Consider the following 27,767-nt stretch of genomic DNA (forward strand, 5'->3'; position numbering starts at 1 on the left):
TGATGGCACAGTGGCAGCCAGAGCAGACGGGGGATGGCCGCGCGTCCACAGCAACGAGCGAGGAAGCCCAAGAGCCTGGAAGTTTTTTGAGCCATGAGGGATATAGTACTTAGGTCACTATTGTTTCACCATGCTTCAATACATCAGATGTGCTCAGTGCAACTGAGTCTTGGTGAACAGACACGGGGACCCGCAGAAAGCAGTATAAAGAAGGCCCAACACATGGTTATTCATAAAGCTTTGACTGAATCTATGCTTCCCAATCCAATTCAGAAACCATCCAAAAGTAATAATAATGGCCCAGGTAATAGAAATCCAACTGCAGAATTTAATTGGCCTCCTATGGAAAGGGGAGAGCTTGTCAACTATAGGCCATTAGATCCCAAGCCTTTCTCAAATTACAGAACTAGTTACAACTTTGGGGCATGCACAATCAGAGGACTTCTCAAACTCGTATGTTTATACACATTATAAATCTTCTAAAAATGTGTTTAATGTATAGCATTGCCCATACTTGTTTGGTCATAGAGCCTATGCTAATGAATCACGTGTGGACACAGAACAAAAGTTAGGAAATGCTGTCTTACATGCTTTGCTCAAGATCTTAACAACTAGTTAAAAGATGGTTACTTTACATTCAGGTTGGCCAGGAATATCAGAGACACCCAGTGAAGAGTCTTTGAGACAAATAAGCCATGGGATGATGACTGCACTTAAGAATATTTTGGAAAATAGTAAGTTGGGATTTTTAGGAGATGCATCTTTGAACTGCCAGTGGAACTGCAACTACATCTGAAGTTACTCTGATTGACTACATCAATTTAAAAAGTAGTATTTCAAATGGCACAGTAGTATTCTTATTGTTTTTAGTTGGCTCAATTAATCAAATAGTGATCTAAAAAAACACGTCTGCAATGCTGCTCTCTTAGAAGAGAATAGCTTTCATTGGAAAAAAAGGGGGGAATCTATTTTCTGTAGTCGTATAGGCTTAGAAAATGCTGAATCAAGGGAAGATTGAAAGTTTTCTTACTGTAGAATTTCTCAGAGCTTCCACTTTTCGACTTTTGTGAATATTTTACCATTTGATTTTTTGTACTACTCTTATATATTTCAAAATGTTTTAAATTGTAAACATCATGCCATCTTCGTATTTCAGCACCCAATCTGCCCTCACCAGTTTCATGTATATTTTTTCAGTATATTCTCGGCGATATATGTGTTCATTTACTTTAAGAAAGAATCATTCTGTAACAATAATCTGAATCTTTTTTTTTTTAATATACCTTAAGACCATTCAAAAAAAGTAAGTGGATAAAAATATTTTTTTCATAGACTTCTTTTTCAGATTGATTCATATAGAAAGAAAATATTTTCCAGATTATTTTCCTATGCATGGGGAACTGATCATTGCACATTTAAGATGACTTAACAATAAAGACTAAATTACCTCTTCACAACACTGGCAACTCATCAACTCTCTGACCTTTAGTCTTTCAGCTTTGACATCTTCATCTTCACCCTCATTGTTTGGTGGTTCTGGAAACTTCCTATTTTTGGGCTTTGTTGAAAGGGTCCTAAATATATCAAGGTAGTAGATTTTCAAATAATTAAAATAGTAAGAAATTCATGTACTACATAGAGAAAAGAATGAAAAAATATACCAATATGAGATCTGTGGTTATCTCTGAAAGATGGAATTAAAGAGCTGTTTTTTCATTCACTGATATTTAGGTGATGTTTTTTAAATTCATTCACTTATCAGTATTATTTATGACCAGTATGTGTTGGGCACTACTTCACACAAAGATAAAAACGACCACAAAGAAAACTTCACTCAAACGATTTACAGTCTGGGTGTAAATAAGCTTGCCCTGACATCCAAACCCACAGAAATGCCACAAAGGTAGGCAGAGGAAAGAGCGCTTCCAAAGAAAATCTGACTTTTAGTTGTTAGTACTAAGGTAAAAAGGAAAATAGGATTCAACATGTTGAAAACGATGGAAAAACAGAAAAGAATGAGAAAGAAGTCAATCACATTAAAGGCTGCAGATTAAATAACCTGAGCCTACTTGCCAAGATGAAGAGGGAGTCATTAGTTATCTTATAGAAAATAGTACCGATAGAGGGAAGAAACACATGAATCATCATGGGAATGCAAATGAAAACCATAAGGAAACACCACTTCAGAACCACTAGAATGGCTAAAATAAAAAAGATAAACAGTAAAAAATACTGGCCAGGATGTGAAGGAAACAGCCCTCAGGCATCCCTGAGGGCAATGTACAGTGGTCTCCCCTTTCAGGCAGTTTTGCTTTCTGCAGTTTCGTGCACCTATGGTCAACTACATTCCAAAAACATCAAATGGAAAATTCCAGATATAAATATGCATAAGTTTTAAATTTCATGCTGTTCTGAGTAGCGTGATGAAATCTCACACCATCCCAATCTGTCTCACTGGAGATGTGAGTCATCCCTTTGCTATCAAATCGACTATTTCAGTATCACGGTGCTTATGTTCAAGTAAATCTTATTTTACTTAATAATGTGCCCCAAAGCACAAGAGTAGCAATGCTGGCAATTCAGATAGGCCAAAGAGAAGTCCAAAAGTGCTTATACTCTTAAGTGAAAAGGTATGTATGTATAGGAAAAAAAGCACAGGACACACATTGGGCTTGGCACTATCCATGATTTCAGGCCTCCACTGGGGGGTCTTGGGAGTGGATTCCCCACAGATAAGGGGAGACTAATGTAAAATGGTGCAACCACTTTAGAAAACAACAGTTGTAAGTTCTTCAAAAGGTTAAACATACATTAACCATGTGACCCATCAATTCCTTTCCTAGGCATCCACCCAAGAGAAATGAAGATATGTCCATACAAATACCTGAGCACAAATGTTCATAGTGGCATTATCCATGATAGCCCAAAAGTGGAAACAACTCAAATGCCCATCAACTGATAAACAGAGAAAGTGTGGTCTAATCATAAAATGTATTATTACTTAGCCTAACAAAAGGCATGAAGTACTGCTACATGCTATAACATGGATGCACCTTCAAAACAGTATGCTAAGAAAAGGGAACCAGACAAAAAAAGACTATGTATTGTATAATTGCATTTATATGAATGTTCAACGTTGGCGAGTCTATTATTTGGAGACAGAAAGTAGATTAGGCCCTGGCCGGTATGGCTAAGTTGGTTGGACATCGTCCCGTTGCACCAGGAGGTTGCTCGTTAGATTCCCAGTCAAGGGCACATGCCTGGGAAAAATAAAAAGGAAACAAAAGGAAAACAGGGCCTTCATTCAAAACAATTTACAGTCTGGGTGTAAAAGAGATTTCCCTGAGTATATGTAGAGGGCTAATGTTCGAACCCACAGGGACACCACAAAAGTAGCAGGAGAAAGCTGATTGGTGTTACACTCTCACATCAATGTCTGTCTGTCTGTCTGTCTCTCTCTCTCTCTCTCTCTCTCTCCCTCTTTCCCTTTTCCTCCCCTCCCCCCTCTCTAAAAATCAGTAAGTAACTACTAATGGGTACAGGGCTTCTTTTGGAGTAATAAAAATGACCTAAAATAAGATTATGATATAGTTCAGCCGTGGGCAAACTACGGCCCGTGGGCCAGATCCGGCCCATTTGAAATGAATAAAACTAAAAAAAAAAAAAGACCGTACCCTTTTATGTAATGATGTTTACTTTGAGTTTATATTAGTTCACACAAACACTCCATCCATGCTTTTGTTCCGGCCCTCCGGTCCAGTTTAAGAACTCATTGTGGCCCTCGAGTCAAAAAGTTTGCCCACCCCTGGTATAGTTGCACAACTCTGTAAATATGCTGAAAAAACATTAAAACTTTAAAAAAATTTAACTGACCTGAAAAAGGGATCCTTTCTTATTGATCTGCCTCCATATTTTTTCTCATAGTACCGTAAGAGGAAAATCCATAGTACACACTGCAGGTAAGGCTATAAGAAGAACACAGAACAGCTCATGACTGAATCTCTTTTTTTTCTATCAACAGAATAAAGACCACATACATAGGTTTCCTTACCAACACTAAAAAAGTTAACCGCAATTTTTTGCACGTCTTATCAGCTAAAAATAGATTTGATTATAAGCCAAGGAAGATTTTTAGTAAGAAAATCCTTCACATATTTTTCTATCTCTATACATTTTATTTCTATCTCAGTAAAGTTTATTGGTTGTCAGCTTCATAAAATACAAAGAAAAAAGGAAGCTTTGTTTGTGACTGTAAGGAAGCCAGAATCATAATTAAATAGAATTAACATGAAAAGCCAAGGATGTTAAAATAGATATAGTCAGTGAATAAAAGGTAGGACCATCGAAATTCACATTAGCTAGTATTAACACACTTGACTTTTTATGCAAGAGGATATAAACTAAGAAGAGTTAAAATCATACAACCAAACTATTCATTCTTTTTTTTTTAAATCCTTAACCAAGGATATGTTTTTATTGATTTTTAGAAAGAGGAAGAGAGGAAGAGAGCAAAAGACAGGGATCAGTTTTGTTCCACTCACACCCAACCGGAGATCAAACACACAACCTAGGTATGTGCCCTGACTGGTAATAGAACCGGAAACCTTTTGGTGTATGGCACCACCCAACTGAGCTACCTGGCCTTGGCCTAACCCAATGATTATTTTCTTTTTTTATTCACAACTTAAAAAAAAAACTTTATTGTTGAAAATATTACAGATGTTCCCGTCCCCCCCAACTGACCCTTTCTAGCCCACACCCGCCCCCTCGCATTCTCAAGGTAGCATGCTAACAAAGAAACATTTTTGTCATTTCTTACCGATATAACCGCCACCAAAAGCCTATCCCATGGGTCATAGGTTTCCTCATTTTTTCGAATATTCTTCCAAGAAATCTAAGACAGAAATTATTGAAAACGTATATGCTGCTGTGATGTTGGGACATGACATTTGATCTTTGACCCTGGTTCCTAGCACACAGCTTCTAAAACCCTTAGAATTTCCTGAGTGTTAGAGGTGACAAGAGTATCTTTTGTTATTTAAAAAAAGCCCATTTCCATCTAGGCCAGGTGACTGTTGGAGGATGACCAATCAAGTGATTAGAAGGCTGGAACGTTCTGTCCCATCCATCCACCAATCCCTCGGGAGGGGAAAGGAGTCTGGAGATTAAGTCATACGCCATCGGTAATGGAACTTCCATAAAAAACGTACACAGGGGTTCGAAGAGCTTTCGGGTTGATGGGTGCATCCAAGTGCTAAGGAGTGGCACACTCCAAACTCCACAGGGACAAAAGTTCCTGCACCTTGGCATCCTTCTGGACCTCGCCCAGTGTATCTCTTGACCTGGCTGTTCATTTGTATATCTGTTACGTTGAACTGGTACTAGGAAATCGTGTTTCCCTGAGTTCTGTAAGCCATAATAGCAAATTATTGAGCCTGAGAAAGGGTCATAGGACCATGGGGTTTGTAGTCAACTCAGACAGAAGGATTAGTAACAGGGGACCCACAACTTGTAATTGGCATCTGAAGTGGGGGGAGGGAGACAGTCTTAAGTGTTGAACCCTTAAACTGTGTAGTCTGTGCTAACTCCAGGTAGTTAAGTATTGCTTTATGTGAGGAAAATTCCCACACATTTGGTTTCACAAGTGTTGTCATAGTTTTATTTTAGCTGAAATGTGTAGAAATATTTGGATTAAAGTGTGTGTGGGGGGGAGTATTTTGCTCAGCAAACATGTATTCTGTATAAATAAGTTGGCTACTATTAATAGCTATGATTTGTACTTAGATTAAATTTTCCCCATCCCAAAATGTGGGGAGATATAAAGGGGGGGGGGGTAAAGAGATTAGTGAGTAGAATGAATCAGCAGTCATCCTACATCAATAATTCATCAAATTCTTTTTAATCACATGGAATTTTTTTCCCCAACTATCCGGGCTTAATAAAACTAACCTGTGGTGTTCTTTTTCTTTGAAAAAAATCTCCACTTTATCTTCTCTTATCCCTTTATAGGACAATACATTATTAAATCCTTGAAAAACTCCCCAAATACTAACTGAAGTCAGATCATACTTATAATTTATGTACATATGCCATTTGGAGCATCACAGAACATGTATTGGACATAGCCATTCTCCTTTGAAACTTTAAGTTTAAAAACATGCTTAAAAGATTCCATAGTGATTTTTAAACTGCTTCATTAATAACATTTAAATCAAGTAGTAGCAGCTAACATGATGTGTTTTTGTTTTTGTTTTACTATTTTCAATACAAGAACTAAGACCTTAAAGATTAGGTACGAGTTATGCTTTTTAAACATTAAAACACCTAACAGACCTACCTTTATGAAACAAATTAGACAACCTAGAAGTGGATAGACTGGAATGACTATGCAAAAGGTGTAATGGAGAACAGCTGTAACTGTGTGTCCAATAAAGAAACTGATTTCGGTGATTGCAATGCAAGCCAACGCTGTCTAAAGGAAAAAAAATAAAAAAGAAAAGAAAGCAAGTGAAAAGTATTTAGAAATTTCATACCCAACATTAACTATATTTTCAATCTTGTAGTAAAACATGGAGCCACAGATGATACTTAGCCAGGAAGCGCAGGTACACTGGTACCAGCTGCTTTTAGCTGGCTTCCTTGCCATGCAGTTGTTAAATGCTTTCAGTATCACCCATCCCTTCAAGGGGTAGATGATGCAGAAGATAAGCAGATAGTCAGTAAGATGCTGCCAGCTATCTATCTAACCCTGTACTTACAATAGACACAGTAACATTTTAATCCTGAAAGAGCTCATGGCTCTCTTTTCTCTGGTATAAAACATGAGTGTCAAATAAGCTGGTATGAAAGTTGAAATGAAATACTATAAAGTGTAACTTACCACAGAATAGATAAAGGACCAAACTTCTTTTGTATTTAAAATTTTCTTAAAAGTGAAAGAAGTAACATAGGTAAACAGAATAACTGATGGAACATAACCAATAAGACAAAAAACCTGTAAAACAAAAATACAAAATTTTATATAAAAATGTGAATAACTAGAAATACATAAATATAAATTACCAGTAATACTAAAATATTATGGAATAATTATTCTTCAAATTTTCTTGCTCTACAAATCACTCCACAAACTAAGTGTGGTTACTTGAGGAGTTACCATGCACATTGCTCCTACATCAAGGAACTCAGGCTTTTAACTAATTAACACAATCCTGAATAATTAATTTAAACGGAAGTTTTCTTTGCCAAGTAAAATGCTCTTATTTAAAAAAAAAAACACAAAAAAACTCACAGGTTAGCTGGTTAAAATTTTTCCTCAATGAGCTATTTTAATATATAGCTATCATTTTAATATACAGCACTTAGTGCATTTTATACATTTTTAAGGAAAATATTTATAAGGCATAAATTGAATTACAACTTTTCTCAACTATTAGCTACCATTTTAAGATACAGAACTTAATGCATTTTGTAATTTTTAAGGAAAACATTTATTAATTTATAAGGCAGAAATTAACATGTAAGATCAGTATGATCTCTGGCAAACAGAGTTTACTTTCAGCAACTCCGACCTCACCTGGCGTTTTCCTAGTATAAATCATTCATATAAAGGGGTTTAGTAAGTCATGTACATGTGAACATGAATATGAACCATACTTTCCCTTAGGATTTTAAACCACATTTTAAATTATGAAATAAAAGAGCTTCCTTGTGAAATTATTTTCAGTCATAGAGACAAGGAAGACATTTTAAGGAAGGACTGCTGAAGTATTTCTAATTACACATAAGTAGGTAGTCTACATAAAAAACTACTTCAATGTCAAGGAATTATTTTATAATGGTAGTAAGTCATTGCTTTTAAAACTTATTTATAGCAATAGAAATCGTATTGATTACAGGTATCATCCTATATAATAAAAGCCTAATATGCAAATTGTCCCCTCAACTGGGAGTTTGCCCACTCACTATGATGTGCACTGACCACCAGGGGGCAGCACAAAACATGGCAGGCATCAACAATGCAGCGCTGGCAACAGGTGACACTGGAGGTGCTGCCAGCCCCGTTGGGCCCTCATGAGAGTGGGACTGTGGCAGGATGGCGGAGGACAGCAGGCGGCGCCAGGCCAAGGCGGGTGCGAGCAGGGGCCTGAATGCCCTAGTGATTGCCCCGCAGATAGTGACCAGTGGTGGTGGTGGTGGTGGGGGGGTTGCTGCCCAGCTCCCAGGTGCTGAGGAAGCTGGGTGGGGGCCTAACGACTCAGGTAGAGGGCGGGGTGCAGGGGCCCGGGGGCTGCCCAGGGCCCAGAGGTCAGCTGGAACCTGCCCTTCCATGCTAGATACTTGCACTTCAATCACCAGCCAGGCCTACGGACCGCACCTGTGCAATAATTTCGTGCACCGTGCCTCTAATCTATATATATATAAAAGGCTAATATGCAAAGTGCCCCCTTAGGAGTTCGGCCAGGAGATCGGGAGTTCGATTGCTCACTATGACGTGCACTGACCACCAGGAGGTGGTGTGGAATGAAGGAAGGACCCGGCTAGTAGCCGGCAGCCAGGGAAGGAAGGTCCCAGCTGGCAGCCAGAAGGCCCCGATCAGCCCTGATTGTCAGCCAGGCCTAGGGACCCTACCCATGCACGAATTTCATGCACTGGGCCTCTAGTATACAATGATTAAATAGGAACTGGTTCTATTGTCTATAAAAATATTAATACCCAGCTGATTATCATGTTTGGAAAGGCTTCATTTTTTAAAGTAGTGTTTTATGTAAAAATAGAATGAGTACAAATAATGTTAACTTACCACAGAAAGAAACTTTACAGGATAAAAATATAATCCATAATGAAATGCAAATAAACTTCCAAGCATCAAAATAAGAAGAATAAAAAAAAAGGGGATATCAACAATAGCTTGCCCAACCCAATATGCAGATGGCAAAAGACCTGAAAGTTTAAGTTGAGTATAAGCTTTGATCTAAAAAAAAGAAAGGAAGAAATTGATTATAATTTTAAACATTTTGCAAACAAACAAAAATTTCTAGCAAGTTATTGCAGAACTCTTAATTTTACATCAACAAAACAATAAAAGTTTATATTATAGGTTTGTAGGTAATAAAAGCCCTCCTTACAAATAATATAAATTCCATTAGGATATTAATTTAGATCATAATTTCTGAGATACAACAATACTTCAATAAAAACTTCAGAATCGGGTTACAGCAGTGCTTCTAGGAAACACAAAACTAAAATAAAAACAAAGGTTGTTGGGATTATAGCTGTATAATAGTGATTCTATATCACAGTAGTCAAAACATGGTTGCTTGTGAAAATACATGGAAAGGTGTGTTTTACTTTTTTTATTTTTATTTTTTTAAGTATATTTTATTGATATTTTACAGAGAGGAAGAGATAGGGATAGAGAGTTAGAAACATCGATGGGAGAGAAACATCAATCAGCTGCCTCCTACTGGGGATGTGCCTGCAACCAAGGTACATGCCCTTGACCAGAATCAAACCTGGGACCCTTCAGTCCGCAGGCTGACACTCTATCCACTAAGCCAAACCGGTTAGGGCGGAAAGGTGTGTTTTAAACAAGAAAGGGGACTCTCACTTTAAAAAACTGACCTTTCATGAAAACATTAATAAACTGCCAAGTACCCTGTGGGTTTACATAGGGCTTTCAGCTTAATCATGAAACTGCACAGATAATGCATTAAAAGCTTTTTATATACTCTTTTGTAGCACATAAATGCAAGCTATTGCTACTACAAGTAAACAGCATTTTCATGAGCACTAAGAGTAACTTAAATGATGATAGTTTTTCTAACTCTCTAATGCTCTCATTACTTAACCTGAATTTTAAAAATCTTTTACAAATCCAAATTCCTAACAATTTTATTCAGTTGATTCTGTCATCTATGTAAACATCACTCCTAATAAAAGTATTATATGAAAGAAGTAGCCAGAGAGTAAGGTAAGGGAAGCATGTAATAATAGAGTGAAGAAGAAGAGGAGCCTGGCCAGCGTGGCTCGGTGGTTGAGCATAGACCTATGAATCAAGAGATCAAGGTTGAATTCCCAGTCAGAGAACATGCCTGGGTTGTGGGCTCAGTCCCCACTAGGGGGCGTGCAGAAGGCAGCCGATCAATGATTCTATCTCATCATTGATGTTTCTATCCCTCTCTCTTCCTCTCTGAAATCAATTTAAAAAAAAAAAAGAGGAGAAATGATATTTTTAAAAAGGACAACTTTTGTGTTCAATAAATTATAACAACGATACATTCCAATATAAGTATAAAAACATAAACCAAGTCAAATATAATTATTTTCGATAATCCAACTGGATGCTTTTGTTATTCGTACATTGCTGGTGGGAATGTCAAACAGTATATCCACTCTGGAAAACAGTTTGACAATTTTTAATAAAACTAAACTTTCAATCACTATACAACATAGCACTGTACTGTTGGGCTTTTTTACTCTTGGACATTTATCACAGACATATGAAAACATACGTTCACACAAAAACCTGTACACAAATATTCACAGCAGTTTCATTCATAATAGTAAAAAACTGGAACAATCCAGATCCACATCATAAAATACTGCCAAGCAATAAAAAGAATGAAATATTAATGTGTGCAATTTGAACGAACCTCCAGGGAATTATGCTGAGTGAGAAAAACCAATGCCTAAAGAAAATATGCTGTGATTCCATTTAATCATTCTGGAAACATCAAAATTATAGAAATGGAGAACAAATTAGTGGTTGCCAGAGGTCAGAGAGGGGGTAGGGTTGGCATGTGGGCTTGAAAAAGCCACAGAAGGGATCTTTGTGATGACAGAACTGCTCTGTCTCTTGATGTCAATATCCTGGCTTTGTATTGTACTATAGTTTTGCAAGATGTTTTTTATTGGGGTTAAGTGGATAAGGGAACGTAGAGCTCATTGTATTATATTTTACAGCCAATATAAATCCATAATTACCTCAAAATAAAAATCTGAATTAAAAACCATTTAAGTGGAAACAAAAAAAGAGAAAAATGCAATTGTCTAGTAAGTTTTATCTTTGAGTGGTAGAGATTATGGATAGATTTCCTTTATACTTTCCTATATTTTCTAAATTAGTATAATGAATATGTGTAACAGAAAAATTGAGTATATTTTTTAAATGTCTCCTGAGACTCATGTATTAGTTTTAGATGAGGCTTAACCTCGTTATTAGTCACGCTGTGTAAATTACTTTAAACAACGAACTGAACTGAACTAAGAACAGACCCAAAGAGAAGGAGAATTTTGATTAGAGGAGTAAGAAAAAGACAGTCTCAGCAAAGTGGGAGAGTAGAAGGCTCTGACTGTCAAAAGCTCAAAACTGTATAAGATCACCTGCATCTATCTGCTGGGTGGAGGAGATTAAAAAGAGAAAGGAACAGAAAAGAAGGTGAGAGACAACTAAAAATCCTCTGTACACAGCAATTTTTTCTAGCCCTGGTAATGACAATAATTTTCAAGCTTTTTTTTTTCCACTTACCATCAAATTAAATGCCTTATACAACCAACACATTCCATTAAAGGTTAAAGGGGAGTGCACCAATTAAGAACATAAGGATCACAGCCAGCTCCCAGATCCACTACTGAACCCAGATGAGTCAACCTGCACACATTCTATGAACACCTCCTTCCTCCGTTTCCTGACCTATAAAGTGGGTCACATAAAACCTCACAAGGTTGTAAGAATTAAAGGATGCAACTTTGAAAGAAGATGGCAAGGATTTGAGTAATATAGCTATTACTACAAGATAGGGTAAATGTAGGTTTACAGTTGATTGTATAGAAAATACAAAATTAAGAATACAAGAATAAACTGTGTTTCATGTACTCACAACTGTAAACCTCCTTTGCCCCACCCTGTATTACTATAATTATAATAAATGTATTTATACTCCATCTTCTTACTCCTGAAATAAGTATACATAAGTCTTGTACTCATGCAAAATGTGTCTGTTTTTTTAAAAAATATATTTTTTTATTGATTTTAGAGAGGAAGGGAGAGGGAGAGAGAGAGAGAAACATCAATGATGATAGAGAATCATTGATTGGCTGCCTCCTGCATACTGGGGATCAAGCCTGCAACCTAGGTATGTGCCCTGACTGGGAATCAAACTACGACCTCCTGGTTCACAGGTCGACACTCAACCAGTGAACCATGCTGGCTGGGCCAAAAGAGGTTATTTTTTAATGTGATTTCTTATTAGCAAACTATACTTGTAATTTTTTTCACTGAGTCATTACCTTATGATTCTCTGCATTTTCCATGGCAAAGTAAGGTGGCATTGCAGTAACAATGATTCCAAGTAAAGTTGCTTGAAAATACAGCTCAATTTTAAAAACAATGTCTGTAATTTCCTGAAAAACAACCATAGAACAAGAAATGGAACTGAGAATCATTTGATACATTTTAGTATTTTCTAAAAGATTATCAAAATCTCTGAAGAAACACATTAGGATAACCATCCTAGGCATAGTCTATATCCGCGGTTGCCAACCTCTCGGACCTCACAGACCACCGGCGGTCTGCAGACCACCAGTTGGCAACCACTGGTCTATACAAAAGAACAGATGGCCAAGTTAACAGGCAGTGAGCTACCAACTTTGCCACTTATTAAAAAGCTACCAGATCCTGAGCAAATCACTGTACTTCCATTTTCTTATCTACAACACAAAATAATAATACGGCATAGAAATTAAGCGTCACCATTTAATTAAAAATAAAATTGAAAAGCAGTTAGCATACCCACCAATGGCCTTATGCAATGAACATGACCATCTCAGAATGATGTTGGAAGCCTTCATTAGGCTGCCTGGACTGTAAGCCAGCTGGGATCTTCACTCCCTACATTTCTCCAATGGGAAAAAAGTTGTACCCAAGCTCAACTTCCTAGGTAACCAGGAACTTTTGTCCCAAGCAGGGGGGACTATATTCCCACACAGAGGTCCCAAAGGACCCTCATTGCTCCAAGCAATGATGGAGTACGCCACACATTTCTTTAACATCTCCTTCCCTCTGTCATTATTATTACTGCCCCTGAGTTAACTCAGATGCTCCATCACTTGTCATCTAAGCTACTTAGTAAAAGAATCTCTTGATTTGATTTTTTTTTTTTTTTACTTTCTTCCCTCCACAATTCTCCAAACAGAAATCCCTCTCTACCCTGGTGCCAGTGAAATTTTATTTTTAATCCTCACCTGAGGATATTTTTCCATTGATTTTTAGAGAGTGGAAGAGAAGGGCAGAGTCAGAGAGAGAGAGAAACATCGATGTGAGAGAGACACAGAGATCAGTTGCCTCCCATACGAGTCCTGACCAAGGCTGGTATCAAGCCTGCAACTGAGGTATGTGCCCTTGACCGGAATCGAACCCAGGACCCTTCGGTTCATGGGCCAACTCTCTATCCACTGAGCCAGACCTGGTAGAGCACCAGTGAACTTTTTAAAATGTAAATTTAATGTTACTTTGTCCCCATACCTAGGTATAACTATAACAAGAGGAGTACTAAATTAATCTTCCATGTGATTTCCATTTAAATATGGCAAAGAATTATAGCCAACTAAAAGAAGTTTGGGGTGTAGATTATATAATCATAAAGAAAGAGAGCAGATTGGGGGCAAACTGGGGCTGGAGGTAGGGGAAAGAGGGAGTGATGAACTAACAGGCACAAGGGGTTCTTGGGGGAGTGATGAAATATAAAACTGATTTGTGGTGATAGTTACATAACCCTATGAATATAATGAAAACCATTGAGTTGTACATTTTAAATGGGTGAATTGGAAGGTATATGATGTACATCTCAATAAAGCTGTTAAAAAACAGTGAATGGAACACGCTATTACAGAAAGATATTAGTCCATTTATTTTTCCACATATAAAAAACGAAACATAAGGACTATGAGAAAATGTTGAGTATTTTTCTGGAGACAAGTTCATTTTCATATTTCTAACCAATAGTCCCACCTACAAGAATTGTCTGGGTGACTTCTCAAGGTTCTTTCAATGTACCTCAGTAACCAGGTTTTAGCTGAACAATATTCATTTTAAGATTATCTTAACTTGTCTATGATTAATATAAAAAATACTTAAACTTTACAAAAATGTCCGCACCATCATAGAACACCTTGGTCCTAAAGTAATACTAGGGACTCCTAACCCCAGATGTAAACCATCCCCAACTCAAGTTTTACGAGGACTAGGAGATGTCACAAGATGAACTTCTTCACATTTTATTATTGTACACACACACACACACACACACACACACACACTCACTCACTCACAGTTTTTAATTTGCTTACTTGAAAGAAAGGGGTATTCCAGACCTGGATGCTTTCAGTCACATTTAACTGATAAAGGTAGTAGTTACTAATGATATTCATCAATACAGGCAAAGCATAAACCATCGTACTGTTGAAAACAACTGTAAATACATAGTCCTACAAGTTGGAAAAGAGAGACTTATTACATACCATATGTAAATATGTGTAAATATAAATGGATATATTGTTGCTATATACCAAGCTTTTCTCATCCCCAAAGCTAATTCTCATTAACTGTACTAAAAGCTACTCAGCAAATCATAGAAATTATACTCAATGACAAAGACAACCTGGTTTGGAATCTACAGATATTTTGAAATTTTAAACAAAAATGTAACATAAAATTAAATTCCTTTAAACTTTATTTATTGGTTACCCATCAGGGCACAAAATAAATTCTAAATAAACACAGCTACTATTTCCAAAAGCAAATTCTAATTTCAGCCTAATGAGGCCAAATCGGCAAATGATTAATTTTAGAGGAAATATCTTAACCTTTCATAACATTCCAATGGGTATTCCTTCATATATGTTACCCTTACCTTTTCCGAATGCATCACATTTAAAGCTGCACTGTGGGGAGCAGCAGACACATAGTCACTGTCATTAAACATCGTCACCATGATGTTCTGGTTTGTGAAAAAGGTAATAAGATCACTGATATCTGAGTCTGATGTTAGGGGAAAAGCAAATAGTAAAGAATCAGTTCAAATGACAACAGATATAGGCTTTTAATAACACTGGAACGAGCCCCCCTCTTCCTTAAAAAGTATTTTATCTTCATTGGCTAAGACATGACTAAGAACACTGGCTCTGGACCAGTCAGCTTGAGCACAGAACCTGAAGGTGACTGTGCAACTTTTAGCTGCTGCTACTGCTAAGACTATTACTCACATTGAAATTCTATCGTTCCTGAAATTTGGTTAGTGACAAGAAAATCCACCTGGCAATTTTATGTATCAAGATAACCTGTGAGCTTAGAAAGATAAGAAATCATGGTGTGAATTTCAGGAACATTACTCCTTAGAGGATTCCTGTGTGCCCCAAACAGACAAGTTTTATAAATGTTGACTGCCTTAACTACCTTAAAGTAAGAAAACACATAATCAGGTCTCCAGCTACAGTCTTTAAATTGTCTGGAGCCAAGGGAAAAACTAAAACCTAAGTTTAAAATTCATACCAACATGCCTGATAATGAAAATATTCCATTATCACAATAGCCAGGACTCAAGAAGGACAAATGTGACTTGGATAACAATCGAAACCAATTAAGGAAAACACTATCCGTAACTAAGCAGTATAGCAGGGTGGATCAGGCTCAGCACCAAACCTGAGTGTCAGAGAATAGTGATCTTGGTGAGACTACATTTATTCCTATCTTGTGCGCTAACTGTTCTCTCATCCCCAGCTTGCCAGGGCGGCTCTGTACTCCTGAGGAGAGAGCTGCTAGCATATTATAACTGAAGGAACTGTATCATCTGTGATACAAAAAGCTTTGCAAGGAGGGTAAGATACCAACCAATATTTACACACAGAGAAGCCAGTGATTCCTTAAGGAAACATGGCTTTATTTAGGACCAAAAGCAAGGCCTAGGAAAATACGGAATACATGTGTAAACAACTCCAGAAATACCGAAATATTAACAGAAGGAACAAAACTTTGGAGATACTAGAATTTCTGCCAAACAGTTGAGAGTGAACTGAATGAAAGCAGAAAGATTTTGAGATACATGTACAACTCCCAAATATACAAAAAAAGTCACATCATCAGAGTATAACGCTCCATGCAGTACTATAATTTAGCAACATGAAATGTATATTAAGGCCCAAGAATCCTAATAAAAGAAAAAATTGCAAAACATAACACTTTCTATTCAAAAGTAGTTTTCTATCACTAAATGCATTTTTCTTCCAAAAGAATAAAAGTTGCATAATAAACTGAAAACCAGATTTTAATAGTGATGATTTTAAGAGTAATTTATAATCATCTCCAACTACGATTATTATTTTAAACTTGGGCAAAGTTCTTCAGTTAATAGTGAATCAAAAGGAAATATACTAGTCCTGGCCCAGGTGGCTCGGTTGGGTGTCATCCAAGACACTGAAAACTTACCATCTGATTCCTGGTCAGGACACATGCCCAGGTTTGGGGCTCAAAGGTGTGCAGGAGGCAGCTGATTGATGTTATGCTCTAGCATCAATGTTTTTCTCTCTCATTCTCTCTCTCTCTCCCCTCCTTCTCTCTCTCTCTCCCCTCCTTCCTCTCTCTGTAAAAATCAATAAACAATTCTTAAAAAAAAAAAAAAAGGAAAGGTATTAGAATATAACTGAAGTGTTGGGAGATGTTAAACCTCAAAGAGTTTATAAGTATAGAAAGGGTTGTATGAAATGAAAATTTCTAACATATTTCAGCAAGATAAGCAAATGAAGAGGCTATGGTTTGCTGTAAGTTTGCCAGTTAGTTAATCTCAACTTTCTCTTCAAGACCCTGGGGACCACAAACTATCTTTGTACATAGATGTTGTAGAAATAACTGATCATATATGAATTAATGTTTGTTGGAAAGCAGAATCCTACATCAGTATTTTTTATTCTGCCCGTTGTTCAGGCCATATGTTTTTTAAAAAATTCTTTCATATTTGACAATTATGTGATAAGAATGTTCAATAGCAAATCCAAAAATATGCATTACAAATGTAATGTATTTGATTATAAATATTTACATCTAAGGTGCTTTTTTCTTAATTCGAATGTTTCAGATAACCCTTAAAAATTTAAACATTTCTATTTGGTAGATAACTTCATAAACATTATATGCAGTAACTCTAAAGAGGGTTTTTCAAATTCTGAAGTTTATTTTGCTCATCATAAATTATGAGATGAAACATGCTGCTCTGAGAATAATGTTTCTATTATTAAAAAGAAACTTTTGTGATTATAAGCTGTATAAGTTAGAATGTTTTTAAAAACTGTCACCTATACTTTAACCAAAATTTCTTACCTGCAACATATTGCTCAGCATTAATAAGGAGTTTTAATTTGGATTTGTGCAGACAGAACATGCCTTTACCTTTCATACATTTCTAAAATCCACATCTCTGACCTATATTTACCCCTCACCCCCGTGCCCCAACCAACACACATTCACAGACCTTCACACACTCTCACCAGTAGAATTTTGAAGAAGCAGACTTGTTTTATATTTATGAGGTTTATCTCCAGGTTTTAGGAAATACAAGTCTGGAACAAGTTTGATCGGAACCACAGCACTTTTAAAAGAGCGATGCACCAAAAACATAAAAATCTGGACTGCAAAAAAGATTAAAAGCAGAAGCAACCTGAAAGGGAAAAAAATAATACAGTTCAAGGTATATTAATATGTAAAACTATTTTTTAAAATCTTCCTTCACATGATAGTTAAAAGGTACTCATTTAAAAAAAGAAAGAAAAGGAAAAACTTGAAAGGTAATAGAATTTCTAACTATTTCAGGACAATATGGACAGAAAGTCAATAGTCAATGACAAAATTAAAAGCTATAAAAATGCATTTTAGATCACACCACTTATAAAGGGTATGTAAACCTGTTGTTACTTTAAAGAACCAGAAGTTATGTCACATTTACACCTCTATTCTCTTGAAGGAACTAATACCTGTCCTACCTCTATTCTAACTACTTACTGTCCTTATATTTTAGAAAATGTACGATACAAAAATATTTTACATATAAGAAAGATGATGAAAATACAAGTGAAATTTTGAATGCCTCAGATCTTTGAAATGTCATCCTAACCACATTAATTCCCATCGTTCCTCTACAGGCAAAGCAAGATGGACTGGAGTCCGTGATCAGGATCATCACTTGCAGCTGATCTGCTACATAATATTACCCATTCAAAATGCCCTTCTACCTGGAAGGCAGACATCCTTCTATCTTATCCTGCGAAATAGCTCTAGATTATGTGTAACAGGTATCACAAGTGAGTAGAAAGAGCTTGGATTATCATGCTTTTAACATTTTTCATTGTCAGACACCCTATTATAAAAAAAAAATCTATTTACTATAAATATTAGTAATAGATGCAAAAACAATTGTGAAAAATATGAATGCAGAGTAAAATTTAAATGCAATGACAGTAATTCAAAAATTACACAACTTGAATATATTATGTCACTTCCTCACTTTATAAATGAGGCCAAAAAATGCTATTTTTTAAAAAAGGGTAATGCTCTAATGGTATTCAATAAAATTACTGTAAGCATATTTTTTCTGACATGAGAAATTAGTTTTAATCTTCCAAAACTACGGAGATTATTTAGATATGTCTATATTTTAAAAATTAAGATGGTAATAAATCCAAATTGTACTGTTCAAAACAACGCATCAGGCAGAAGAGTGATTATACTTACACTGATCTCACTGATTTACTTTCACGTTTCAAGGTTTGGAAATGGAACTTGGCTATTGTATACACCTGCTGCTTCCACAGGCTCATGGTGCTCACGAGGGAAGCCTTGGTTTCAGAAAGCATGAGTAAGCTCTGCTCCATTTCATCAAAAGATTTTGAATCCATTTCTTCCTCAAGTGACTGCTGAGTAAATACACTATAATCTATTTGCCAAAACGAAAGGATAGAAAATGATGATCTATTCCTTAAAATAACGAAAATCTTTCTGAAGCAGGTAAATGTTAAAGCAGCACACATCTGGCAGTGATGTAGGTCAAATGGAACTCTCATATTCTTTGGCAATACTATTAAAGCTGAACAGATGCATAGCTTACAGCCCCAGAAATTCTATTAGGTATAAACCCAACAGAGATATGTACATATGTTCACTGAAACACATGTAAAAGAATATTCTTAACTATCACTCTATCCAGAACAGCCATAAAGTGGGAAGAACCCAAAGGCTATCAAATGTGATAAATACGTTGTGAAATATTCCTGTAATAAAATAGGATAAAACAATGAAAGTAAACAAACTACTGTCCAAATACAGTAGTATGAATCTTACAATCCTAATATTAAGTAAAAGAAGCCAAACACAAAAGAGACATGCTATGAGTGATTTCATTAGAGCACTGATTTTCAACCAGTATGCCACAAGAATTTTCTAAAACGTGCAAAACCTGCCCGACTGCTGTCGCTCAGTGGTTGAGCACTGAGCCATGAACCAAGAAGCCCCGGGTCTGATTCCCAGTCAGGGCGCATGCCAATGTTGCAGGCTTGATCCCCAGTAGGGGGCATGCAGGAGGCAGCCGATCAAAGATTCTCTCACTGATGTTTCTATCTCGCTATCCCTTTCCCTCTCTCTCTAAAAAATCAATAAAAACATATTTTAAAAAATAAAACATGTAATACATGATGACTGTCAAATAAAAAAAATGACAACACCAATACAACAACAATAGCCATCCAGAATGAATGAATCAAAATTATACCTATTATTTTGTCAGATTGGTAAAAAATATACTTTTCGGTATGCCACAGTAATTAATTTGTGTGCCATGAGATGAAAAAGGTTGAAAATCACTGTATTAGATCAAGAATAGACAAAACTAATCAATGAATACAGAAATCAAGGTGTTATTTTTATAACTGACTTAATTTCAAACAGACAAAAAATAATAAAAAGAGATGAAAAGTGGCTTCCATATGAGAGCCACAAAGATGACTTTTTGGACTTATGCTACATTTTAAAAATAAGTAAACATTTAAAATTTGAAGAGTGGCATGGAGTAATGCATAAACTAGTATTTACATACAACCTGGTTGTCCTGGCATCCTACTAATTCAACAGTTTAGATGAATGACTTTGTAAGATGAACAAGTCTAATCCCTCTCCCTAAAATGTATTGTTACTTTTGTTTTTACCTGCTTGGTCTATTTCTGCTTCAACTTCTAGATTTAAGAATACATCTTCCAAAGTCGTCATGGAAACACCATAAGAAATAACACCCAAACTTGAATGAGTGTCTAGAGCAGAAAATAAACCTGAAAGATATAAAAGAATGTTGTATAGTTAAGCATACTGTCATGAATTATTCTGAAATATTGTTTTAAAATAGGATGTGTCTAAATTTACTCTGCTGGAACAGTGGTCCCCAATTTAACATTCTTATAAATTACTAAGAGCCCCAAGGAATGTTTATGGAAATATATGTGTTAGATATTTATCGTATTATAAATGAAAAGAAATATTTTACAGGACAGAATGACAGGCAGGGTACATTAAGTTGGCATAGGTAATTCAATCCAGTTAGTTAATGATTGTTTTATTTCTTGAAAGAACCCAATTAAACTAACAATAAATTTCTATCTGATTATGAGATAAATGCTATGAGAATTCTGCATAACATATGTATAGTAGTAATATCCTTTTGGTTCTTAAGAGGTCCCTAAACAGATATAAGAGACTGAGTTTCAGTTCCACATTACAAAGTGAAAAACTAATAAAATAACTCAATGGTTTAACATATAATAATGTATTTTTATCATGAAATCAAGGGAAAAGAACTTAAGGACATACACAATTATATATATGGTATGTATATATATATATGTAAGTGTATACATACATACACACACACACACACACACACACACACAAATCTTATTCTGAAGCCTACAAATAGAGCAATTTCTTTATTTCTTGACAACAAAGCAAACACAATTATTTACCGAAGTTAACATACTACAGTTTCTTGCATGCTGTTTGTAAAAAAGAGAAACATGTTAGCTAGTAGCATTTCTGATTTTCTAAAACAAAATAAAGTAGAAACAGATTATTAACTCTGGGCACCTGGGAGCATGTAAATATCACACAGAAAAGTAAAAGAGTATACTAACAAAACCTACTCCTAATGCAAGATCCTGGTTCACCCCCAAGGAGCTGCAAGCAGGTAATACCTGAAAATTTGTCCATGTCCTTGAAAGGCAAGCTATACACAAGCTGTTGGTCATTCTGCTGTAATAAAGTAGCTCCAGGTACATGTTGTTTAACCAGAGAAGAGAGAGATTCTGTGGCACAGTATCTGTCTATGTACATGCTAGAGAAAACAAACAAAAAAAAAACATAATTTTTTTTATGATTACTCAGTAAATAACCAAAAAGTAAACTCTGAATGCTTTAAAGTGAGTGCCAAAAAAGTAAAACTGTCCAAAGCACATTAGGGCAAGCCCTAAATATAACAATAGATCAAGAATATAATAAAGAATAGAGCCAATAAAGAATGGATAGATACCTCAGACGGTAGCCAATCCCCCATTTACTTTTGAGAAACATTGAGGAACCAACACATTTCAACATTCCTTGTGATATAACAGCTTTCCTATCTGCAAACAGAGATTTGCATTTCAATTTTTAAGTTAGTAACAGCATTAATAACTGGCATTCATATTGTATGGATTACTATGTGAGAACCAATGTATTAGTCGATTAAATTATCACAACCACCTTATGAGGAAGGCACTAGATTATCACCACCTGCTTTTTAGACGAGACCACTGAGGCAATGAGAAACTATACAATTTGCCCACATTTCACATATTCAATGACAAAGCCGGGAATTGAACCCAACCAGTCTAATTCTTGAGTCTACTTTCATAATACTGCTCCATGTATCGCAGACTCTTCCTAAGACTTACTATGCAAGCACTTTCATGATTTCCTTAATCAATAAAGAAAAATAATTTTTTAAAAAAGCAACAGAAACAAAATGTTAGTTGTTTTAGCAAAGATGCTACTGAAAAAAAGGAATGACATGCCAAATTCATTAGATTATATTATAAGCAGAAAGAGGTTGCTCTAGAATTTCAAATTCTTGGACTTGGTCAGTTATTAAAAATGTGTTGAATTTTTTCATACATGTGTTTGTGTTGAGGATTGTGCAGAAACCAGTTAATATAGCAGACCTGAGACTATTATTCTTAGAACAGCCTGCTTACAATGTTGGGGCCCTTTAAACTGGAGTCTGGAAACATGGATGTTAGGAGTGTTCCCACCATCCCCAGAATAGATAAGGATGCTCACCGTACCTAAACTTCACAAACAATGTAGATTATACTGCACATCTGCTTTTGTTCTGGGAATCTGTAACTTGGGCACATGCTAGGCAGAGGGTGCCGATGTGACCAGTGCCCAATGAATACCTTGGGCACCAAGTCTCTAACGAGCTTTCCTAGTAGACAATTCACATGTGTTGCTAATAATCCACTGCTGGATAAATTGGGCACATTTTGGGGGACGCCACGGTGCGAGGATTCTCGGAAGCTTGTGTCTGGTTTCCTCCAGACTTTGCCCCAGGTGCCTTTTCCTCTTGCTTACTTTGCTTTGTATCTGTCAGTTTCATGGAATATATGCATGAGTGTGACTATGCTGACTCCTACGAACGAGTTCTCCCGGCAAATGATTAAACCTTGAGTAGTCTGAGGGCCTCTCCAATACAAAAATACGTAACTTTTAAAAGATGTTTACGCCTTTCTTCAGAGCACCAGCTTCCTTATTTATTCCTCAAAATTTGACTCCTCTATGTCCAATCTCCCAATTGGCCCCATGACCTTATCCTTTAAAAATAAAAGTAAAAAACCTCACCAGCAAGAATGTCAGCTTCATCCATAAAATGAGTACTAAACACTGTAACTCGATTAGATTTTCTATATTTTAGAAGATTCCAAACAATATGCCGAGAGCAGGGGTCCATTCCAGCTGTTGGTTCATCTAGCAAGAGTATCTGTGTGAAATGACAAGGGGAGGGCAGGGAATCCTCATGAAAACTAAATATACAAAACTTATGTGAACATAAAGGCTTCCCCATTTCAAATTATCTCCAATCGGAACTCTATTAGTTCTGAGTTTTTCGCTCACATGTGAGCATAGATTTTAAAGTTACCGGTTTGGCACATGAATATTTTCCTTGGTTTAATTATAAAATACTAATGTCTATAATGTAAGATATAAGTGTAATAAGAATCAGATAAATTTAAAACAAAACATTAAGTAGATTGTTTTTATCTGAGCAATCAAATGCTGTAAATATAACAGTTGCTAGTTAGAGAAGCAATTTGTTTTAAGCATATTTTCAATTTCAAGAAACATGGTGGTGAGGGTTGGGAGAAAGATAAATGAACATAAAGCCAGAACCCAGAGCAGTCCCTGGCTGCAGCAGCAAGGGCAAAAGTGACAGGATGGTAGGGACCCCTGGATCTCCTAGCTGCAGGCATGTACCTAGCAGTTTTCTAGCACTTTGCAAAGGATTTTAACAGCTAGTTCTGTGTTTATAAGGACAGAGAACAGCACAAAAGAGACACATACAAAATTACGTCAGCAGGACAGTGAAAAACGAAACAATTCTTTTCATACTATTCTAAGAATTTTATTATGAGCTATCACAGATATACAGTAAATTCTAGAGAATAATAGAACAATACTGTTATAGCCACCAGTGAAATTTAACACATATTATTCCTGGCCATATTCTCCTCAGATCTTTTTTTTAAAAAAATAAATAAAAACTTCATGGCTATAACTAAAGACCGCCCACTCCATTCCTCTTCCCAGTGGTGACCACTATCGTAAAGATGTTATGTATCTTTCTGACTTCAACTTTAAAGCCTTATTACTGTAATTACATTTATAATAACATACAGTATTTTATGCATGTTTAAATTTCATAATGTGTGTGTATATACACCGTTCTACAACCTATATTTTTATTTAGCATAACTTAAATTTATGGCACCAGTGACACAATATTTGTTTACCTTTGGATTGCCAAGAACAGCAATTCCTAAAGACAGTTTTCTTTTTTGACCACCACTTAACTTTTTAGCTTGATTATCTTTGATAGCCTGCATGTCTAAATCCAGTAAAACCTTCTGCACCTGTAAAAGCAAAACGTGAACAGTTATTTTTAAAAGTACACCATTTACATAATTATCGCTATTCGTTTTTAAGTGTTCCAATTTTAATATCAACCTTTAAAATGTTATTTTAGTGCAGAATTTAATTTTGCCATATATTCATATGTACTTTTGAAATAACAGATAAAAAGGTTCCTGAAGGAAAGGTCTGTTTGACTTTCATGTGATTTCCTGGGTAGTGGGGAAGGGGATCAGGGCAAAGGCTGTGTGTGTAGGGGGAGATGATGTGAAAGGAAAGGAAGAAAAGAAATACCTATATTGGAGACTAGCATCCTCCAGATGAAACAAGGACAGTTTTACACATGCTCAAAATTCGAATTCTCTGTAATGACTTTGTTTACTGAATCAAAATAGGTTTTTTACTGAGATTTTCAAGCATATTTTTATTACAAAAGGCTGCTAATTTACAGGGAATAAAAGTAATGAATTCAATATGAATAACATACTTCTTGTATTATATTATTAGCTGGTATTCCTTTGACTGAAGCCAAAATGGATAAGTTTTCTTCTACTGTTAAAACATCAAAGTGTATATCTAACTGTGGGCAGATGCCAATCATTTTTCTTGCTTCAAACATTTCATCTATTTCTGAGACACTGTGTCCATATATAGATGCAAATCCTAAAACCAAAATATATACATTCATATTAAATATATTAAGTATTAAAAGTATATATGCTTTACTATATACACTAATAATTCAGTTAATTGTATATTAGACATATAAGGTAAGAATATGAATTTGGAAAATACAATGCACCCTCATTTCCATTCTGTTGGTGATTTACTTCAAGTTATCGTTCAATCTCCTTTTCCCTCATTTCCAGGACATATTACATAGTGGAAAGCGCAAGGAACCAGAAGCTTCATTGGTGTATTATTCACACTGATATTTCAGTAACAATCTTCCTTCATTTCCAGGCATTACACAATAGTGGAAAGAACAAAGAGATAAAAACATTCCCCTAACTAGCAGAAATCAATCTGAATTCCAGTTTCTTCTTACATAAACTGAATACAAATACTTCCCACTTATGAATTATTAAATCAATGTGATCATGTAGATTCATAACAAAAATTACACATTCTTATATAAATTTAAGATATTAATACAAAGTGACGCAATTATAAATAAGCTTAAACATTAAACTATGATTTAAAAGATTCAGATTCAATATATAGAAATTTGGCCCTTTCTTAAAGTAAAATATTATACCACCACTCTTTGCTTACTGTGGAAATATGGAACTGCCATATTGAATTCTGATCTATAGGGCAATCACATATAACAATTATATGTTTGAGGTATTGTTCTTAAAATTCTATTGTAGGAAATGGTATTGACATTTATTATTCTTTCCTTTTGAACTATTGTCACATACTTAGAAATCTGTATCTATTTTCTCAACCTGAAATATGTAATATTTACATTGTATGTCTCATTTAATATCCATGTAATTAGTTATTTATACTTCCTTGAAAATGAAAAATACACTATCTGATAAAATAGGTACAAAATTAGAACCTTTTTACTTTATGAATCGCTTTTAATTTCCTATTAAAAACAAACGTGTATAATAAAAAAAAGATAAAACACCTTTATAGACACAAAAGTTGGTTCCAAATCATTGATAAAAATCGATCGGACATATTTCAAGGATAATTATGTTGTGACATCTTAGTTAACAATACTAATAAAACAAGTAAGATTTTTTTTTTTTATGTCAGAAAATTCTCACCATCAGAAGGTGGACATAGGCCACAAAGGATATTCATCAATGTACTCTTTCCTGTTCCACTGTGTCCAAGCAATGCAGTAATCTGACCCTCATATATGTCAAATGACAAATCTAGTTCAGGGGAAAGTGGAGAAGATTCAAATATAATTTTTATTTCTGTTGAGCTATACAAGATCATTCATACTAGTTAAACAAGTCAATAAATTTAAGATTTAAAGTTACTAGCATATGTATGTGCATCATGTTTAATAGTATACCATAATAATAATTGTTATAGTCAATGATATGAACAATAAGCAATAAAAATAAACTTTTATTTTTTGTTCCCCTGATTTAGAGGGTGCATAAAATATTGGGAGAGATCTGTATACTCACTTTGGGGAATTTCCAAAGGAATTAAAATAGATTAAAAAAAAACAACAAAAGTTTTTCCCCGAGAGTATTCATAGGTATGTCAAATATATTGGCCAAAAAAAACCCCTAGAAATTGGTTAATAGCATGGGAATAGTAAACACTTGACAGGTTTAATTTAAATAAGAGAAAAATGGAACAAAGAAATGTCACTGGATGGATGTGTCAATCACTGAAGGAGGACAGGAAGCAGGGACCTGAAAACCCAGCTTCAAATAGAGGAGTGGGCAAAAGTGGGTATACAGTTGTGAGTACGTGAATCCCAGAGTTTATTCTTGTATTTTTATTTATTAAGCACTGCATTATTTATTCATATTAAACTGTAATCCTACTTTTGCCCACCACTGTAAGTATAGCCCTTCATTTAATGAAGGTGATCTGGGATTTAGTATCCCGAGAGCTGTAGGCCAGAAGTAAAAAATGAATCATCTCTCAAAGATTACATTATCCAGACTCCAAATTATCCCTGCAATTATTCATATACAGTATACAGCACTCAGCCAGTAATAATCAGGCAAGAGAAAGCAAGGTAAGACCAAAAACCAACATAAAAGATAAACAATAAAAATAGACCTAGAGGAGTACATACTGGCACCATATGAGAAGATTTAAAATCATTATGCTATCATATTCACAAAAGATTGTTGGCAAAGAACTAAAAACTACATAAAAGAACCAAGTGGAAAGATAAAAACTGTAAAAGGTAAGTGAAAAAGATTTCAATAGCTTTCAAACTATAGGGAAAATCAATGAACGACAAAAGTCAGAAGAAAATACCTAGACTAAAGCACAGAATAAAAGTGTAAAACACTTGGAAAAGAGAATAAAAGACAAATAGAATAAAGTGAATAGTCATAGCAAGTAATAGGAGAGAAAAATAGGACAAAAGATTGAAAAAGAAATGGCTGAGAATTCTCTAAAACAGAAGACATCAAGCCACAGATTCAAGATGCACTGTACGACCGACGCAGAATAATGGTAAAAACAAAAACATCGCCGACATTGAGTATAGTAAAATTGCTGAAAACCAAAAATAAACAGAAAGATCTTAAATCAATAGCACTAGTTAGTAGGTAAATGCAAATTAAACCTTGTTAACATATCAGTGTACTCTACCACAATAGCTAAACCAGTGACAATACCAAAGGTTGGTGAGGAACTGTCATACATTCTGGTCATAGCAAACAAGGGTACCAACTTTAGAAAAATGCTCCAGTTCTTACTAAAGTTAAACATATGATCTAGCAATTCTACCCATGACCTAGATATTCTACTCAAGTATCGTCGTGCACCACTTTAGGACGGCCATATGTGCTGGAAAATG

The 27,767-nt window shown here is 35.4% G+C and overlaps 1 protein-coding gene across 1 annotated transcript in view; it reads right to left on the reverse strand.

The window, feature by feature from the left end:
• The window catches only part of ABCA5 (ATP binding cassette subfamily A member 5), a 62,616-nt gene that overhangs the window by 13,947 nt on the left and 20,902 nt on the right, over positions 1-27,767 (reverse strand). Inside the window, exons 12-29 of the mRNA XM_081109871.1 lie at positions 26,032-26,142; positions 24,738-24,913; positions 24,133-24,252; positions 22,964-23,102; positions 21,615-21,705; positions 21,280-21,419; positions 20,245-20,364; positions 18,779-18,980; positions 17,539-17,708; positions 14,913-15,040; positions 14,350-14,487; positions 12,292-12,405; positions 8,804-8,974; positions 6,881-6,994; positions 6,338-6,472; positions 4,820-4,894; positions 3,874-3,965; positions 1,448-1,574 (exon numbers count right to left, since the gene is read on the reverse strand). Of these exons, the coding sequence (XP_080965997.1) occupies positions 1,448-1,574; positions 3,874-3,965; positions 4,820-4,894; positions 6,338-6,472; positions 6,881-6,994; positions 8,804-8,974; positions 12,292-12,405; positions 14,350-14,487; positions 14,913-15,040; positions 17,539-17,708; positions 18,779-18,980; positions 20,245-20,364; positions 21,280-21,419; positions 21,615-21,705; positions 22,964-23,102; positions 24,133-24,252; positions 24,738-24,913; positions 26,032-26,142 (2,363 nt within the window). The remainder of the gene's footprint in view (positions 1-1,447; positions 1,575-3,873; positions 3,966-4,819; positions 4,895-6,337; positions 6,473-6,880; positions 6,995-8,803; positions 8,975-12,291; positions 12,406-14,349; positions 14,488-14,912; positions 15,041-17,538; positions 17,709-18,778; positions 18,981-20,244; positions 20,365-21,279; positions 21,420-21,614; positions 21,706-22,963; positions 23,103-24,132; positions 24,253-24,737; positions 24,914-26,031; positions 26,143-27,767) is intronic.

The sequence above is a fragment of the Myotis nattereri genome (genome assembly GCF_964212035.1).
Source record: "Myotis nattereri genome assembly, chromosome: 16".
In the NCBI taxonomy this organism is placed as follows: Eukaryota; Metazoa; Chordata; class Mammalia; order Chiroptera; family Vespertilionidae; genus Myotis; species Myotis nattereri.